The sequence below is a fragment of the Odontesthes bonariensis genome, chromosome 4 (assembly GCF_027942865.1).
Source record: "Odontesthes bonariensis isolate fOdoBon6 chromosome 4, fOdoBon6.hap1, whole genome shotgun sequence".
In the NCBI taxonomy this organism is placed as follows: domain Eukaryota; kingdom Metazoa; phylum Chordata; class Actinopteri; order Atheriniformes; family Atherinopsidae; genus Odontesthes; species Odontesthes bonariensis.
Window position 1 is genome coordinate 27,859,805 of NC_134509.1, and position 18,682 is coordinate 27,878,486.

The 18,682-nt window shown below is 40.0% G+C and overlaps 2 protein-coding genes across 8 annotated transcripts in view; both read left to right on the forward strand.

Annotated features, from left to right (window-relative positions):
• Positions 1 to 8,506, forward strand: part of LOC142378866 (adenylate cyclase 9) — a 45,846-nt gene extending 37,340 nt beyond the window's left edge. The window contains exons 8-11 of the mRNA XM_075463809.1: positions 908 to 1,050; positions 1,390 to 1,419; positions 2,877 to 3,153; positions 3,355 to 8,506. Coding sequence (XP_075319924.1) covers positions 908 to 1,050; positions 1,390 to 1,419; positions 2,877 to 3,153; positions 3,355 to 4,410 — 1,506 coding nt within the window. The 3' untranslated portion in view covers positions 4,411 to 8,506. The remainder of the gene's footprint in view (positions 1 to 907; positions 1,051 to 1,389; positions 1,420 to 2,876; positions 3,154 to 3,354) is intronic.
• An 850-nt stretch (positions 8,507 to 9,356) lies between these two features.
• Positions 9,357 to 18,682, forward strand: part of crebbpa (CREB binding lysine acetyltransferase a) — a 47,984-nt gene continuing 38,658 nt past the window's right edge. For 6 of the 7 annotated variants that reach the window (XM_075463817.1, XM_075463810.1, XM_075463811.1 and 3 more), the window contains exon 1: positions 9,357 to 10,285. In XM_075463817.1, the coding sequence (XP_075319932.1) occupies positions 10,198 to 10,285 (88 nt within the window). In that variant the 5' untranslated portion in view covers positions 9,357 to 10,197. The remainder of the gene's footprint in view (positions 10,286 to 18,682) is intronic. The other variant, XM_075463816.1, reaches the window with a different exon arrangement.

The window sequence follows — 18,682 nt, forward strand, 5'->3', positions numbered from 1 at the left end:
GTTATGAAACGTGAAACCCTCCTTTACAGGATAGCAGAGTATGACACAAAATAGTGTTACAACACTCTGTAAGATCTGATTATTAGAATTTTGATTTCTAAAAAAACTAATAAAGCACTGAACAAAATGTATGGAACCAACTTTGTCTTGTTGAAAGAGCAAAAGCCAGTATTTGTGATAGCATGGGAGTGCATTATTGCACATGTTATGGGCAACATAAATATGTGTGTGAGGGCACCATTAAAGCTGAACGATATAGAGGTTGTGAAGCAACATATGCTGCCATCCAGACCTTTTTTTCCGGAGAGGGCTTTGATACATATATTGTTGCTTAAAGAGTAAGGATAATGTACTGAGTACCTATCATCATTGCAGTTTCCTATGTTTTTTTTTTACATATTTCAAGTATGTGTGGTATAAAAACTGTGTTTCAGTCTGTATGTCCTTGTTTTTTATTGCCCTGTAACATCTTTCAGAGGGCAACAGTTCAGACAGGTGGTGTCCAGGGTGTGACGGATCCTTGAGGGCTCTTTTGAGGCTGCAAGATCTGTAAATGTTATCACGAGAGGAGAGATCGCAGCCACTGATTATATTCAGCAGTAGTCATGATCCTCTGGTGTATTTTGGTAGATTATGAAACTGTAGAAAGGAGGCTCTCAAATTTTGTATCAAGCAAGATTGTTCACTTTTAACACATAAGCACCTGATTTACCCAGTTTATAGTATCAAAATCACTTTACTGAGACTGAGACATACTTTAATTGTTGCAGGAAATTGTGTCAATTTCTTTTTTTGTATGAAGAAAGTAGTAGTGATCCACATCAACTAAAGCAGAAGAAAACCTTTTCCCTCGACCTCTTATTTATTTTGATAGGATAACATCAGTGATCGGTTCATTTCCCTGCAGGTCACCATGTTCCTGTGCTGTGCCACCATCCTGGCCATCATCCAGTATTGTAACTTCTGTCAGTTAAGTTTTTGGATGCGTTCAATCCTGGCCACAACCACAGGGGTTGCTCTGCTCTTATTGCTGTACAGTCCCTTTCACAGGTACAGTTGCATGTTATCTGGACATATATGCACGTGTTAAATGCAAATGTGTTTAATACTTTTAGGCAAAGAAATAAATGTCGGTGAGGCTTGTTATCTATAAGCAGCACGTGACCAATATTTAGGCTCCTTACTTTTTCAAAGCAATTCTGTTCAACTTCAGCACTGAATTCTTGTTTTTAAACATTAATTAGGTAGTACTGCCGCCTGCTCCTGAGCCAGGGAAAAGGATTTTAATCTGATCTGTAAATCAATGTCATGTATGTATTGTGTGTGCTGGTGTGTGGGTTTTTATGACCGGTCCTTTCCCCTGACTGACTCCGCTCTCATCTCTTTCAGCTCAAGTAATAACAGCATGCCAGTTCATGGGTGAGTCTCCATAGAAACAGAGGGGTCTTGATCGATGAGTGTGGTTTGAAGGGTCAACAGGAGCAACAGCTCTTTTCTATTCTTCATAACTGCAGTGCTGCCAGGCTTTTGCTCATTGCCTTGCCTTCCTGATATTTATTCTGCGCCCCCCCCCCCGCTCTGGCTCTTGCTGTGTACACCAGTAGTGATGGCTGCTAAATGCCACTCGTGATGGAAATGACTCCTCCAGCCCACGAGTCACAACTAAGCATTTTACCAAGTAGACAAGTGAGGAGGAGATGATTGTTTCAATTTCTCTAGATAGTTGCTGTGTCTCATGAAATTCTGGTGACAACACCAGCTATTAAATACAGACAGATGTTAAAGCTTGGGTTGCCTTTTTTTTTTATATATATATCACAGTAATTTAAAAACTAAACTACAGGCAATTTCTCCATAATTATTTTGTGATTGACCAGTAAAGCCAGAGCCTCAGTGCTCTTCATTTCTACTGAACACACTCAGTCGTCACTCAACGCTGAAAACAAGAATTTAGCCACTCTGAGGAGCATCTCTGTAGTTGCACCCTCAAAGAGATTTTCTGAAGCCGCTTATTAAACCCAAAACATGATTTTTTTCAATTTATGTTTTCAATTATTTTGTTTTTAATGTGCTGTGGGTCACTTTGTTGTGGCATCATCCAACAAGAAAATGAAGATCTCCACAGAGTTTTGCCTTGTGTGTTCTGATTATTCAAAAAAGAAATGCAACTTTTGTCTTATAGGCCCAGAGGATGTTGTCACAGAAATGTGGGACAACCAGCACTGTTTTCCTTCCAGATTATGATCCATTAACACCCCTCTTTCTTAGTCTTACTGGATACATAAAGATTTTTGCCCATGGCTTCTTTGTCACATCTCTCAGGATTCACATTGTGCACTGTGAATTATCTTTAGGGGCAATAGCAATAGTCCTGCATTTTCTCCATTTGCAGATGTCTTTAGAAATGATTTTGTAGCTTTTTCCATCTCTGTGCATCTCTGTAATACTTCCTCTAACAACATGTTAAAGTTGTTGTGGTCATGGCAGATTTTGACCAGTTTTCGTGAGTTAGCAGACTTGGTATGGGTTCATTTTAGGGGACCACACACTACATTCACATTTCCAATTTCACCTACGCAACTGAACCTGATTGCATGTAGATTTTGGAGAAGTCATCAACACAGAGGTTCACATCTTTTCCCTGTCAAACTTAGAATGATTGCTCAGAGTGTTCAAGACTCAGATGAAGATCAGTCCACATTAAATGACTAATAAATACAGAAATCACAATGACAAAGATTTAAATTTTTTTAATTTAAACTTAATGTTGTGGATCCTCCAAGTAGAATTTGTATCTTACAGTCATCATTTGCCTTTTATAATTATCCCAAATGTATCTTATTGTCGTCTCATTCTCATCCTGTTTTATCCTTCAGAATGAACATCTCCACACTGAGTGATGGTGGTTCAGAATCGGGCCCCGACCCTCCTCAGCGACTCTTTGAACTTCTGGTCCCTGAGGCCATCCTGGCCTTTTTCTTACTTCTTCTTCTGGTCTGGTTCCTCAATCGTGAGTTTGAGGTCAGCTACCGTCTACATTACCATGGCAACGTGGAGGCCGATAAGCACCGCTTCAAGATTCAGACGATGCAAGACCAAGCAGAGTGGTTACTGGGCAACATCATCCCCATCCACGTCGCTGAACATCTTAAGGTTTTTGTTGCTGTTGAAACAAATTTCTAAGACTTAAATTCATTCAAACTTGTCTTAGTATTATACAATAAAATGTGTTGAGAGAAGGTTTATCTGAAGACTTTTCAAATCACCTGTACACAAAGAATGGAATCCACAATATTTGGAATATATTTCTGTCCTAGCTTATTGAAATGTGCCCTCTTTTTTGTGTTTTCACAGATGACTCAAAGCTACTCAAAGAACCACGACAGTGTGGGTGTGATCTTTGCCAGCATCGTTAACTTCAGCGAGTTCTATGAAGAGAGCTATGAGGGAGGGAAAGAGTGCTATCGTGTTTTGAATGAGCTAATCGGAGACTTTGATGAACTTTTACGGAAACTTGAATTCAAAAGCGTGGAGAAAATCAAGACAATTGGTTCGACCTACATGGCAGCGTCAGGGCTGAATGTCCAGCAGATGGCCGAGAATGAAGATGACTCTCCGCATACTCACCTGAGGGCACTTTTCGACTTTGCCCTTGAGATGATGGGCGTCCTGGATGATTTCAACAAGAATATGCTTAGCTTTGGTTTTAAGCTCCGCATTGGATTCAACCATGGGCCCCTAACAGCAGGGGTGATTGGCACCACTAAGCTGCTCTATGACATTTGGGGAGACACAGTTAACATTGCCAGCCGCATGGACTCCACTGGTGTGGAGTGCCGAGTGCAGGTGAGTGAAGAAAGCCATGCTGTGCTCAGCGCCATGGGCTTAGAGTTTGACTACAGAGGCACAGTGAATGTTAAGGGCAAAGGCCAGATGAGGACCTTTCTCTACCCTAAAAGTGGGGAAGGTGAGTGTCAGGATCGAACAGAGTTGGCTGCTGGAGATGGACCCTTGTCTGTGGCTTTACCTGCCAGTAAGACTTCAGCATCTGTTGGCAAGGCAGTGGCTCCTCCTGCCTCTTCTTCCACTCCTTTATCTTTTTCTTTTTCCACTCTCTCCCCTCAACCCCAATGCACTGTAAGTCCTGTGGGAGCAGGGCCTGAGCCTGTCTCAGCTATGTGCCCAGAAGTGAGGGATGAAGGATATAGGGACGCTGCACATCTCCCTGGACAGTCCCCTGACACAGACATTTACACCCCTGCCCGTTCTGAGCCAGGCCCACAGGCCAGTGCTGCGCAAGTGCCCTCCCAGGTGCAGCCCGCTCCTCTCGCACTGCAAGAGGTGGAGGATGAAGAGGAAGAAGCTAGTGAGCTTACGAAACTCAATGAGGAGTTTTATGTTCGTCTCTGATCCCTCATGTCCCCTGCCTTCTATTCCCCCGCTGCCCCCAGCTGTTGCCTCTCTGGGACTAGTTGCAGATGTGGGCAGGTTATCCCTTCCCTTAGGCAAACGGAAGAAGGAGCTGGTCACTTCAACTCAAATCATGGCTTCAGTGGCTTTAAAAACAGTCATCGCCATCTTTCATGGGAGTGTTGCCATAGTGCTGGGGTGTTTTAGACCTGTGTTGAGCACAGCAGTTTATAAAGGAGGAAAAGGATGAAAGGGAAGAAGAAAGAGGGAAGATTTGTTGGTGTTGTTAATTTTTTTGTAATGATTTTGTCATTAAGTGCCTTCAGGACTAGAACAGTGAACAAGCAATTAAGAAAACTGAACAAGTTTTAGCAATCTTAGACTAAGAACATGCTGTGATTTCTTACTCCATGCTTTCATTTTGAATGCAAGTATTTCTTTACAAATCAATACTGTTGTGCCATATCAGTTGTTTTTAACTTGATCCAAGTCTTGCCATTACTTAAGGGAAAATCATTTTAGATTTTATATAAGTGCCAGTGCGGCATGATGGGCTGCACAGGAAATTATGGGAAAAATGAGGGAATCATATGAAGCAGTGTTAGTTTATGTAATATGCTTTGACACGAGGGCTTAAATACAGTATTCATTTATGCCAGAGTTTCACTTTCAAGGGGACATGCTACAAAGCAGGCTGCGTAGATTTTAGTTGGTGTCGCAGCTAAATGCACATTTTAAGCACAGCTCTTGCACAGTGTTTTTTTCGACCACTTGTATTTGGTATCTATTACCGCTTGATGGATTATAAGAAATTTTTTAAGAGAGTTTTTGCAATCAAAAGCACAAAATATGATTAGATAAGGGAATATAGATCAGGAGGGAAATGTGGTTTTAAAAAGCAAGACCATCACAAGGGCAGGAAGGCACTTTAAATATGCTTAAAGTGACCCCAAATTGTGTTTTTGAGTATGTAACGCTAACCTCCTGTAGACCTGAAAGATGCTGGAGAAAAAAAAATAGAAAGTTGATTTATACATCTAGAGTTTTAGATTTAGAAAAAAACACGACAAACCTACTTTATTTAGAGTTGTTAGCACATTAAATCAGTGCAATAAAAAGACCAAAATCAATAGTGTATTAATCTACCTAAATATTTTTGATCTCCCTACCTCATTTTGGCATTCAGCACCAATCCAGCTCATACACTTATCATGAGTGTAAAAAGGGAGCATTAATATCATAAAAAGTAGATGTCATATTATTTTCTGCCTTTTTACACATTTTCCTTGTAGCACACACCAGAGAAATTTCTTGAAATATTGAAAAAAAGATCAGGAATGACATCTATTGGAGACAAAATTATCCCACCTTAACCTCGGCGGTATGCCAGTTGTTTCCCAAGTTGAGGGGAAGTTAATACTGCATTTTTTTAGACTTTTCCACAGTGTGTTTGGTACAGTTACAGTGGAGAGAACATAATCGTCAATGATGGAGTTTTTAAAAATAAACAGCATTAAGTTTCAGAAACTTAGACAGTGCTTTCAGAAGGGCGCGTTAATTACTGCTTTTGGTCTTTTTGTTGGACACGATAAAACAAATAGAGGATACTACCAGACTCATCCATTAAAGGCTACAGCAGGGTGAGAGTTTGATACTCGGATGATTTTGGGTGAAGTAAAACTTTAAGTGGGTCTGTGAGGGACAATCACTGTGTAGTTTCTTGGTAGACGATGGGGAGGTCCACATGCAAGGGCTTCATTGTGAAAGCACAGATCAACTACAGTTTCCACAGTACTGTGTAAAACCTCAGAGTCAAATTTTGTGACGCTTCATTTGTCGCCTTCATTGCCAAAAACAGACAAAAATACAAACATAAGTCCATTGCTACAGACTACAGCTCAGCGTTTTCTGCCTTTAGTTTTGTGATTTGCTGTTAAAGGGTGGGGACTTTTTACAGCCTCTTCCCTGAGAGGGGCCCTCTACTGTATCAATATTGTGCCACTTTAATTGAGTGATCTATAGGTGCAGTGCAACCTGAACTAGCTGATTGTTTTGTGGTGCCTACAAGTATGACTGTATTTTTTTTTTTTTTAGTATTTTGGTTTTCAGTAAGATTTTTTCATTTCTTTTTTATGCTGTCATCATGAGGATAGATTATGATTTTATCTTCGAGAAAATTATACTCCTCCAACATTTGCTGCAATTTTTATTTGACAAATTCCATTTTTTCTTTGCTTCTTTCCACTTCTTTCATCCTGACATGAACCAGGTGTCTGAAATTGTGTGGTGTTCACATTGAATAGCTGCCTCTGTTGGTTTTCTTTGCTCTTTACTGTCTTCGTGCGTTGTCTTTTCTCCTGAAAGCACTTATTTTGTTCTTGTTCTCTGTGTGTATGTGTACTGTATATGTGGGATAGGCTTCTAATTGTTTTCTTAAAATCAGTCACAGAAAGGATGCAAAAAGAAATTACTCAGCTAGGCCACTCTCTAGCTATCCTTTTGTTGCTGCTGCCTCATTCGTGCTGGAATGACATTTACATTATACTATTTGAAAAGGAAAAACAGAAAAGGCCTGACATTTCAATTCTGTCAATGACACCCCCAGTTCTCTTGGAAACTGGCCTACCTTTGGGTTACAGAGTCTTTCCTCGAGGAAGTGTGGCCACATGCAAAGATAGCTTAAGAAAGAGGGAACCATGTCAATGTATATTTCTGTATCATCTGTAGCATAGAAACATGATTGTTTACCTCTACCATTGTGTATTCTGAACATACACAACCAGTGCCTTTTGATTTAGGATATGTTTAATCAGTGTATGTGAGCTGTGACGATTGTCAAATAATGTCACCCTAACGGAATAACTAACATGAGAATCCAAAGAAGTATCTCCAGCGGCCATCACTGTAGCTTGAGATATAAATTGTTACGCAAGACCTGCTTCACCGGCCATAGTCTCCGGTGATGCATATTCTCGGCTCGTTCATGTTTGCCAAACATAAAGAATCATTACACACAGTTACAGAAAAAAAACATGAGAAAATTGGGTGTCAGTTAGGAAGGAAGGTTTTTACCCCCCCCCCCTTATGAGTTCCTTAGATAATCCTCTGTGAGGCTGCATAGCATTGACAAGGTTAGCCGTAGCATATCTGAGGTATAAGAGGGACTCCACAGGTCAATGGGAATACCACCTCTCCAGTAGTACGCATCTGTACAGCAGCATGAATAAAATATTAAAGTGAACACTGCTGGCTCTGTGATCTGTGAGGTGGTAAGGGGAGATGTGTATGTGATCTCGTGCATGTGAGCTGACAACCAACATTTTTTTTTTTTTTTTTTATTCCACACTATACTTATCATACCTTTATTTCATGCCAGTATCCTTCTTTCTATATTTATGTTGAACATGAAGCATGTTTTCCCAATACACAGGAATTTCAAATCACCATACTTTGCTTGTTTTAAGATTACTTGGACAGAATATTGATCGATTGTGAATGGTAAGAGTCTCTTGTGAAAGGGAACTTGCATTTAGAAGTTAATTTTCCATTCATAAAATTGTATTTAAAAACAGCAAAATGCATTAAGAGTAGGGTTTTTGTTATGCTGAAGCAGTTTGATTTGACTTTATGACAGAAAAATAAGGGAGACAAATTAAGGGATTAGTGTCTGCACAGCATCACCTAATCAAATGATGACACCTCCATATCATTTTCAAGTACAATCAACCCATATGTGTTTTTAATTAAACTGGGACAAAAGTTAGACAGTGTTGATTTGATTTGAAATGTCTTCTCTTTATGTTCATGAATGAGATGTATTATGTATGTTTTGTGCACATTATCCATGTATCATTTATCAACACATGATCGTAATCTGTACACATTTGCACAAAGCACTCAGTGTTTGTACATATGCAGTTATTATGTCACATATGATTTTTTTATACATGTGCATGTGTCAGATTTTGTCAGAAAACAATGAAAAAGAGACATGTATTATCAGATTGTGTGTCTATTTGCGTAAGTGTGAGTTATCTGATTTTATTCCTCTTCTTTTTTTTCCCAGTATGAGAGAAATAAATCTCCAAGCAGAAAACTGTAAGAGTCTATTGTAAAATATAAAAATGACTTGATTTTAAACCTGATATATTTACATATGGGTTTAAAATCATCCGACTGGTATTCAAAATATTTTGCCATTTTGAATAGCTGAAAGATATCACAGGGCTACAACTTGGAGGCCTAGAGAAGCACCACTTGCACATCGCCTGTTACCAAAAGCTTCGATCTCATCATGAATATCCTTGTCTCTGCGCTATAGCATGAGGGGGAGATCTTATAATCAGCTTCCTGATGGCTGACATTAGGACCTACTATGTATACCACAGTTGATCTTCACTTCTAGAACCAAATAATTAGTTTCAAACATTTGTAGTGTTTCATATTTGACAATGAGAGTCACCAAAGTGGACAACGCTTGCTGTGCAACTCCTAAGAAATTATTTAAAAGTGAATTTAGAAATAAAAATTAAACATCTGCAATCAAAAATGGTAAATGTGCCATAAGGATGAAGTAGTCCTGAATGCAGTTAGCCTGTCTTTTGAATTTCAAAATAAAAACATTGTTAACTTTAATTTTAAAGTAGACCAACATCATGAAATTCTACCTGTAGACTATAACATAACTGTACTTCACTTAATATTCAACTGATGCAAAACCAAAAAAGATTGCGTTGTATATTATAGATATTTAAATAACGAAGATATTTAACTGAGCATTAAGCATTAAGACTTAACTTAAAAGTGTAGAAAAAAAAATAAGAAACTTGTAAATTGCTTGCGCTAATGGAAGTACAAGAGCGCCCCCAGCGGTCAACAGCGGGGGTGTTTTCACGTAGGGCGTGATTGCGCGGCCCCTCCCCCTCCACAGTCGATCTGGAAAAGAAAAAAAAAAAACTTTTTTGTATCGAAGGAATCAACAGCCGCCATCTTGTCGCGGCTCAGAATTGGGATTTCGGTCCAACGCTGGGTTTTATGAAGAAATCGACCATCTTTGCTGGGATATGACAGCGTCTTTCAGCATTAAACGAAAACTTAACGTCGCCTCGGATACATTTTGTGCGAAAAAACGGGAATTGGATCGGTGGTCGTCGGGCAGAACAGCTCCGTATATCTGATTTCCCCCTTCAGAGTGCGGCGATTCAGCCCCTGTCGCCGTTCGGGAGCAGTATTGTTTACCGTGGGCAAGCAGAGACCAGATCGTGACTTTCGAGGTGATTTGCAAAAATAGAGCATTTTTTTGCAGTTGTGCATTTTTGGGGAGCTTCGCGCGATTTTTGCACGAAGGATTTTGACGTCACGCAAAATGGGCACTTTGATCATCTAGAAATAACGACTTTTCTCACGGAATGCTGCAATCCACCTAATTTATCTGGATTGTCATCTTGAGGATCGATTTGTACATGGGGGACGTTTTAGTTTGGGTTATTTAATGATAATAATGTGGGTGTTGGGTGTTGGATTATCATGGGGTGAATGGCGGTGGCGAAGCGGGGCGCTATTGCATTTCTTTTGAGAGACTGACTCGCAGCAAGGAGTAGCTAACGCTAACAGTTAACTTAGCTGGTAGCAGGCAATTAGCTAGCTATTAGCCAGTTAGCCAGTGTTAGCAGGCTGCCAGTTTGCTAATGTGCTAACTGGGAAGGCTTGGATTGAAAGAGCAACTTCCTTGTCATAAAGTATTCATAACTGTCAACTTAAGAAAAACGCACCGACAAGAAACCAACTATGGCTGAAAACCTGCTGGATGTCGGACCTCCCAGCTCCAAGCGGCCGAAGCTGAATTCACCTACCCTGTCAGCGTCTGATGGACAAGGTAAAGGCCTCAGCATTATCTATACATAGAAACGCAAATACAATAAACATTTACTCATAACGTAACCATTTGTTATCGGCCTTTAAAAAGCATGCAACACAGTGTGGAGTTACCAGGTCAGTTTGGTGCACTGTTGGTAGTTACTGTGGTTTTTACTTGTGTAGCTGGCTTGGTTCGGTTTGGTTCTGTGGTGAGCACGTAACTACATCAATTCTGTATACGCTTATACCAGTTTGTTTGATGCATATGTGTAAATGCAGTCTGATGGAGGTGTGCAGAGCATTGTACCTGCAGGACGTTAAACGCAACAGTTTAACAGCATTGCTGCACACAACCTTTACTAAAAGCATGCAGTAAAAGCAGTGCTGTCGTTTAAGCAGAAATTAATCTTATTACCTTTATGGAAAGCAGATTTTCTGCAGTTGTCAAGTTAGATTGACTTGATTTAGCTCCTAACCGAGCTCATGTATCTGTAAGCAAACAGTATGTCTCTTGCATGTGTATTGCTTTGAACGCTTGCATACAATTTCCATTTGCTGGGAATTAAAACCCTTGAGACGGCATTATGGTGTCGCTTTTTGGTATTATGCGTAACAGCAGGCAAAGATGGTTTGAAGACATCGCAACGAAACTGGCCACACTTATATCTTTTAAACCTTTTTGTAATAAAGTGTTCTCCAAGATCATGCCTGTTCCCAATCCAGATGCCTGTCCAACTCATGATACTCTGAGATAATATAAACAGAAGCTGAAGCATTGAGAATTATATGAAGAAGGGTTTCATTTATCCGAAGAGCGTGAATAAGGGCAACTTGACGATTTTCACGACCTGGGTGACTGAGAATCTATACCGACAAGTTTCATCTTATGTGTTGTGCCCTGTATTCATATCTCTGATGCAACTGTTGTGGGGAAGGAGAAAAACAACGTGTTTGATACATATACTCAGATCAGCCGCCATCCTGAAGACATGTTTTGGCTGAGACAAAAACCTAAGTCGTCTAGGGTACTTGGCCGCTCTCACAGCATCCCTAAGCAAGCGTACAAACCTCCTCCCAGCTTAGAAGGGACTGGCCTGCCTTTGATTATACATTATTATTTTGCTTAAGCTTTTACAAGTCTTGCATGACTCTTTTGTCAGATGGACTCTTGAAGTACTCTGCAAGTCTTGAGCTACCCCTCATTTCATTATATTCTGCTTCCAATGAGTTAATGTCTTGAGCAATAGTTCTCCAGGAATTCTGAAAGTCTTTCTTTGGACATTGCCTGCTTTTTCACACATTTTCAGTCCAGACCTTGTACCTCCCGATTGCAAAGGAATGTTTTTCTTTTATTCAGCTGCTATGCGCTGACTTTTGAATCATTCAAACATTGAAAAGCCAGCCAGCGAGGATGAACCAGTGTGTGTTGCACGAAGGCCAACTTGGCAAATAATCAGATTGTATCTTCAGGCACTTTTAACCTTTTGTTACAAAAACACACATTTTGTTCCCTCTTTTGTTGTATCTATAGATAACTCCTAAGGTAACAATTTCACAGACATAAATAGTACTTTTGCTCGATCATGTTGATTCCCAAAGAGTTATTTGCTGAAAACTTACCATATGGCGTGCAGTGTGTCCTTAAAAAAAAATTGAGGAAACTGGACAAGTGGAGGGAAAAAGAGAAAGTGGCAGACTTGGAAAAATGATCAACAGCAGACGAGTAGTTTCTGAAAGTGTTGTTCTTAAGAAATGGAAGAAAAAGAAAACAGGACCTGAGATATATCTGACCCTTCAGTCGATCCTTCAACTTAATACCAAAGCCTCATCAGAAATGGTCTCCATGGAAGAGTGGCTTCTTCAAAGCCATTGTTAAGGAAGGGAAACGGGGAGAAAAAGGCTAAGGTATGCCAAATTATACAAAAAGTGGACTGAAAATCAGTGACAACAGGTCTGATGGAGGGATGAATTCTCTCCAGAGCTCAGATCTCAACATTATTGAAGCAGCGTGGGTTCATCTTGACAGATCAAAAGATCTTGAACGGAACAAAAGGCAGCCAACAGCCAAAGAAGAGCTTTGAAATGTTCTTCAAGGACTGTTCCTGAAGACGACTTAAAGAAATGATGAGAGAACTTCTCTAAGAGGGTTAAAATAATGAAATGCTTTCATACAAAATATTGACTCAAGCTCGTTAGAATTACACACTCTGTTTTTGTATTATATACTGTATTTCCATTTATCTTTTCACATATTGCAGTGAATTGCTGCATCTGTTCTTCCCTTTTCTGGTAATATATTTCTGAAGCAATGGGTGGATCAACACTTGTACAGCGCTGTGTGTTGTTAAGATAAAACAATCTGCTTTGTTACGCTATAATATTGGTCTTAGTTTTAAATGCAGTATTTGAGACATGCGTTACCCCCATAAAAGATTATTGTAAGGTTTCCAGCTTGTGCACATTCTCTGTCAATGAATAGAAAGTGCCTGAAACATCATTCTAAAGCTCATGGCAGACCCGGCGGCAGAGACAAGCTATTGGACGGGCATTTAAATGAGTAGGGGGGCCCCTAGCGGGGGGTCTGGGGGTCCTCCCCCCGAAAATTTGGTATTTCTTAGATGCAATTTTCTGCATTTTAACCGAATTGTGGGCCCCATTTCAGCCCAATAAGGAACTGTTACTAAATACGTGACGATTCCATTATTTCAAGGGACGGTTGGCAACTCGTTTAGGCAGCCCTGGCAAACACATCACGCTTCCTTTAAAGTAGGCATTCGGAGACATCTCGAATAGCCTGCACAGTTTAATCCACTCTGTATAATCATCGGTGCATAAATTGAACGCAAAGCCCAGATCACGTTTGCCCCTTTCTAGTCGCCATTAATACTAATACACACAACGAGCAAACAGGAGCGCAACAACAACAGCAACGACCACGCACGGCCACAGTGAATTCAGACTGGCGTTGAGCCGACATCAGAACGAATTTGAACATGTAGTTCAGGGTCGGACTGGGAAAAAAAAAAAAAAAAAAATGCCACTCTTCGAAAATCAGAGAAATTTAAGACATTTTAAGACCTTAAAAAACGTATTTTTTATTTAAGACTTTTAAAACGTGTCCCCTCATGCACTGCAGTGTTTGAGGCAATCTCCGGTCAAACGTCAAAGTGAACCCAGGGGGGGCACACCGGCGTGGATGGGGGAGGGGCAACGCCCGCGAGTGCCCCCCCGTGGCGCCGGTGCTGGCTCATGGGTACAATCTTATGATGGGGGGCTTGCTGAAATGCGTTATTTTCTCTTGACATTATGTTTCTTATGCATCGTAGATCTTTAACGGTTGCATGAATAGAGGCAAGCGAACCGCTGTAATGTTAAGTAGTTTTTAAATGTCCTACAAAGACGTTTTTAATGCCTTGTTTTCCCTTTTTCTGCTTTATCAAAACATATTCAAACCCTCAACACTTGGCTACATATCCGATCAACTATCTTATCCGTTGTTACACATCAGTCACATACTTTTCTTCTTGCAGTTGGTTTGAACTTTAAAAAATGTGAAGCTGCGAGCAGCATTGAACAAGCCCTTGCACTTTAGCCCTTAAATCAATCAAACTTTATTTATATAGCCCTTTACAATAGCCAACTGGTACTCAAAGTGTTTACAACGGGATAAAAACAACAAAACATAAAACACGATTCAGAAATGGTAAAAGTGCTAAAAGTGCTGCAGGGCATTAAACGCCTTCCACAAGAGCAATAAAATTAATTGAATAAAATTTGTGTAAAATTAAGATAATTAAAAAAGAGCGGATAGAATGGATGCATAGTGGCCCTAATCAGAGTTAGAACACCAGTCTAAAAAGGTGGGTCTTAAGCTTCGATTTAAAAAGGCCGAGATCAGTGATGGTGCGGATATCAGGGGCAGTTTGTTCCACAGTCTAGGAGCAGCAATGGGAAAGGAACGATCACCCCACATGTCCCTTCAGGCCATTGTTTCTTTCGGAGATGCAGCTCTATAAAATATGACACCTTTGCTAAATGTTTTGAAAATGTATCTTGTTTTTTTTCATGAAATCACGAAAATATAGGCCTCACTTTTTAGTTCTCATATGCAATTGTTTTGGTTTCGTGGATTGTGCCGTTTGGAGGAGATAATCTCACAAAAAAACCTGTTGACAGCTGTTTCCGTCCTACCCAAATCTCGGCTAAACCAGTGTTATTTTTTTTCAGTCTTTTTAGAAAGTTTTGCTCAGTTGAAGTCTTTCCACGCCCATTGATAAAACTGGTATCATAAATATTGGTGGCTAATTGATCAGTGTTTATTTGCTGACCAAAATAAAGCGGCGCCTTCTCGTGGAAGCTGGTCTTGTCACAGGCGAGCAGCATACCATTCGGTAGCAGCTGTTGACCACTGTGGAACCACTTCACCAAGAGTGAAATACCTTTGGCAACTTTTAAATCTTTGCCTTTATCGTTTGTTGGGAGTAGAAATAAGGGCTGGGTTAACCCGTGCAATGATTTAACAAGTCTTGAGGGGGAGTTTAGCTTGTTGAAAGCTTTCTGTGTCTTTCTATCTTATAGTGTGGCAGTGAATTAAACATATTGAGCTTTTCAGCCTAGAATTTAAGTCTGACTTTTCTCTCTAATAGTTAATCTAGATCGCTTTCTACCTTTTACAGCTCCCAGTCATTGGGTCTACTATGTGATGCGATAAATTCGATTATAGCTATAGTTGCATTATGCTCCTTATTTGAGCAAGGGCAATTATCCAAGTATATATGGCTGTGAGTAAATGGAATCATAGGCACAACGCATGTCACACCCCAGTACGATAGGTGGCGCTGTACCCATTTCAACTATTGCTAATAGAGCCACTTCCAGTTGACCTCTTCACCACCACCAACAACAACAACAAAACTTAGGCATTCGAGAAAGATGGCGAACGAAGAGCAAAATGAAGCTACGTCCCTCTACATTTTGTTTGTGATGAGCTGCTTACTGCACAAACGCGATGCACAACGGCGCATTCTCCATCGCGTTGTTTGTTTGTTTCTGCTGGTGACAACAACAGTAATATTGACTTCAGGGTCACGACCTCGGGGAAAAAATCTCGATCATGCGCAGAACGCAAAGTCCAATTCACCACGTGCTTCACTGTCCACAAGCACGTTTAGTGTGACTTTCAACCAAGTTATCATGAGGTCTTAATACGACTACGAGTAACCCGATCCGGTCCAATTTTTAGTCAAACTAAGGTGTATACATGAACTTAATAACTCACTTGTATTGTAATTTAGCCACTAATCTGATTTTTTTTTTTTTTTTTTTTTTTTTTTCAGTGCCATGTAACCCCACTGACTGATGGCAAAATTAAAACAAGGGCAGCCAGAATGAGAAGTCGAATATGTTTTTGGTTTAGATTGTTTTTGTCAGGATTACTCAAAAAGCAATTGCTAGATTTGCAGGAACAATTTAGAGGTGGCTCGAAGTGATTGACTCTTTATCTTGACCTGGATACACAAATTTATCTAGGGTGGAGGTGGGCTCCTTATTTTGTGTGTTGACTCACCTCAGGCAATTATTAGCAATCTTTACCAGTTTTCTCAAAATGGTATTCAGTCAGTCAGAGGATTAGTCAACCACGACTGTGATATTAAAAGTGTTTAACGCAGATAAAATGTTTGTTTTTGCGAGATTAGAAAGATTTAAATCACAAAATTTAGTCAGAACAGTGCAAGTGATTGCCATCCTTGCTTGCGTTGTTGAATTGGGCCTCTTTGGGGCAAGATGACTCCTTTTTATTTGGTTTCGATGAAGTAAAACAGATTTTCCAAGATATTTATATCCGTTTGTCTTTATGGTTATTAGAACCAGAAGTGTGCACAAACCTAACCAGTTACCTTTAATAAGTGCCTTGCTGAGGATGCTCGGTTTTGTTCCATGTCCCGAACGCCAGAAAATATGCAGATAATTTGGTCGGGACTTTTTCTGCAGTTGCTGTTCACACGTGTACTTCGCAGTGGAAGATTTTCGGCTGGAGATGTGTTGCCACAGCCAGATTTTCGGAGGAGGAGGAGGGGGGATGGGATGTAGGAAGTATGGGGTGGAAATTGCTACTTCTAGAGAAGTAATGTGGTCAGTACACGCTGATATGAAACAATAAATGCAACGTACCCTGTTGAAAAAAAAGAGTTCTGCATCAAATGGAAAGATATTGTCGTTGGAAAAGCATAACTTTGGACATGAGGAATTTCGGTCTAGTTTAATTTACATGGCGCCAAATCACAACAAATGTCGTCTCAAAACACTCAAAGACGCAGTCCAATTCAATCCGATTCATTGTAACACAATCATAATCAAATTCATTCAAATCCAAACTGGTCCAATTTATATGCTAATTTTCTATTTTTAATGTTGTCATAGTGCATAGACAAATTATATAAATGCGCAGAGTTAACAATAAATCTTAGAATCACTGTTATTTTAGATAATTACAATGATGTCTGCATTAATGTCTCCAATCGACTAGTCAGAGAACTGTTAGGTGAAACTAAAATTGATGTTTTCCACCATTTTTATATAGTAGAATGACTGATTTATAGTTTTGCCCCGTATGATAATATCGTTTGCCTTCTGCTGTTGAAATGGCATGTCTGCGATTTGCTGTTTTTATAGTTAAGGCAACATGTAAACGCATACATTAACCTATTATGTAACTGTAACTTATGTAGCTACATTTCCCAGAAAGGACTCTGAATTAGGGCTGGGCGGTATGGCCTAAAATGTATACCCCCGTAAAATTTGAGCCACTGACGGTATACGGTATATATCGCGGTATGGTACTTTTGTATATAAATTACAACAGAACAGTTTCTCAGTGGTTACCATAGCACTTTCAATCAGGATGTTTGCAGCAATATTAAATGAAATGTATTGTGCAAAACAGAAAACACAGGAAATATAAAAAATATACTGTATACGTTATATTTATATTTAAAAAATAAGAAAAGGTCAATTTCCTCGAATAAACTCTTTGCAGTACCCAATCAAAACTTGGCCTTGTGCTTTGGGTCTTTGGCCAAGAGGTTTGGGGGTGGGGATGTCACAGTCTATGTGGATCCCCAAGCAGATATTAATGCGGGGTCATGCCTTGATGTGAAAACTGCCGCTCTGAGAGCATCCATACAGCTACTGGTTAGACAGGATGGGCTGAGATGTATGAGGAAATGAAGGATGGGTGGTCCCTTGAGCCTAAAAGAAGTTCCCTCCACATGGAGCACCTGCCTGCTTTATGCCGGGGGACAGACTGTGAGCTAGCGCAGCAGATTTGGGCAGAGGCAGTGTTTACTCAGGGAAGTGTGCAGGCCAAGTGCCCTCATTAAAAGCAGAGCACTGATTGAATCTCAATGAAGACATCCAGCAGTAGTAGACGGTAGACGATTGCTCCATTCTTCCTTTCCTCAAGCTTTAGCACCTTGTTTATTTTGTGTTGCTGGCTGACAAATGAGATTCCTTAGGATACAATATGCCAAAAAAAATAAACTTGATGTGGACTGGTAGTCAGATGATGCTCATAATGTCACATTAAATGGGGAATGACATTGGGACATAAGTTCTCTTTTTCTTTTACGCCACAGCTGTAATGATAATATGTTATAATGCACAAATACATCCCTTCAAGACTGTTTTAGAGGTTTGAAGTAGAAGGTGGAAAGTCGAGTATTGAAAAATGTATAAAGCATATATAAATTCAAATGTTGAAACAAAATTATTTCAGTAAAATGAGCTTTGATTTTGGACAGAATAAAAAGCCTTATTAAGAGTGGTGAAACTGCCAGAGTCTTGCCTGTTGTGAAACTCCAGCAAGGAAAGCAGACAAGAGGACAGGAGCAGTGTGACTGGAAATGGCAGCAAAATGAATGTGTGCTTATCTTAATTCCCTTTCATTCAACTCGTGGAACAAAGGGCTTAAGTGGTGGTGTTGGGTTTACAATGGAGCTGAAAAGTCTGCTGATTGTTCAAGCACATTTGTGACAATTTTTTTTTTTTTTATGAAAACCAAGTCACATCTGAAGGCAACAGGGTAATATTGAATCACCCAGGTAAAAAGTGCTACATATAACGAGTGTATCATTTAAAATAGTTGTATTAGAGAGTGTGTGTGTGTGTGTGTGTGTGTGTGAGAATGGGAAAACAGAGCAGCACCAGCTGTATACAAATACGCTTCTCCACATGATAAATGTGCTCGTTTGTCAATCTAGTTTGGACAAGAGTCTGGAGAATGATTGTTTCTTCATGAACAACCCGAGTGCATGCACACCCCTTCATCTTTTCTCACTGTCTTAATCACTTGAATTCAAGCAAATCATAGCTCCCTAGGCCCTCAGCATTATGCTCACACCTCTGGATGGTGTGACAC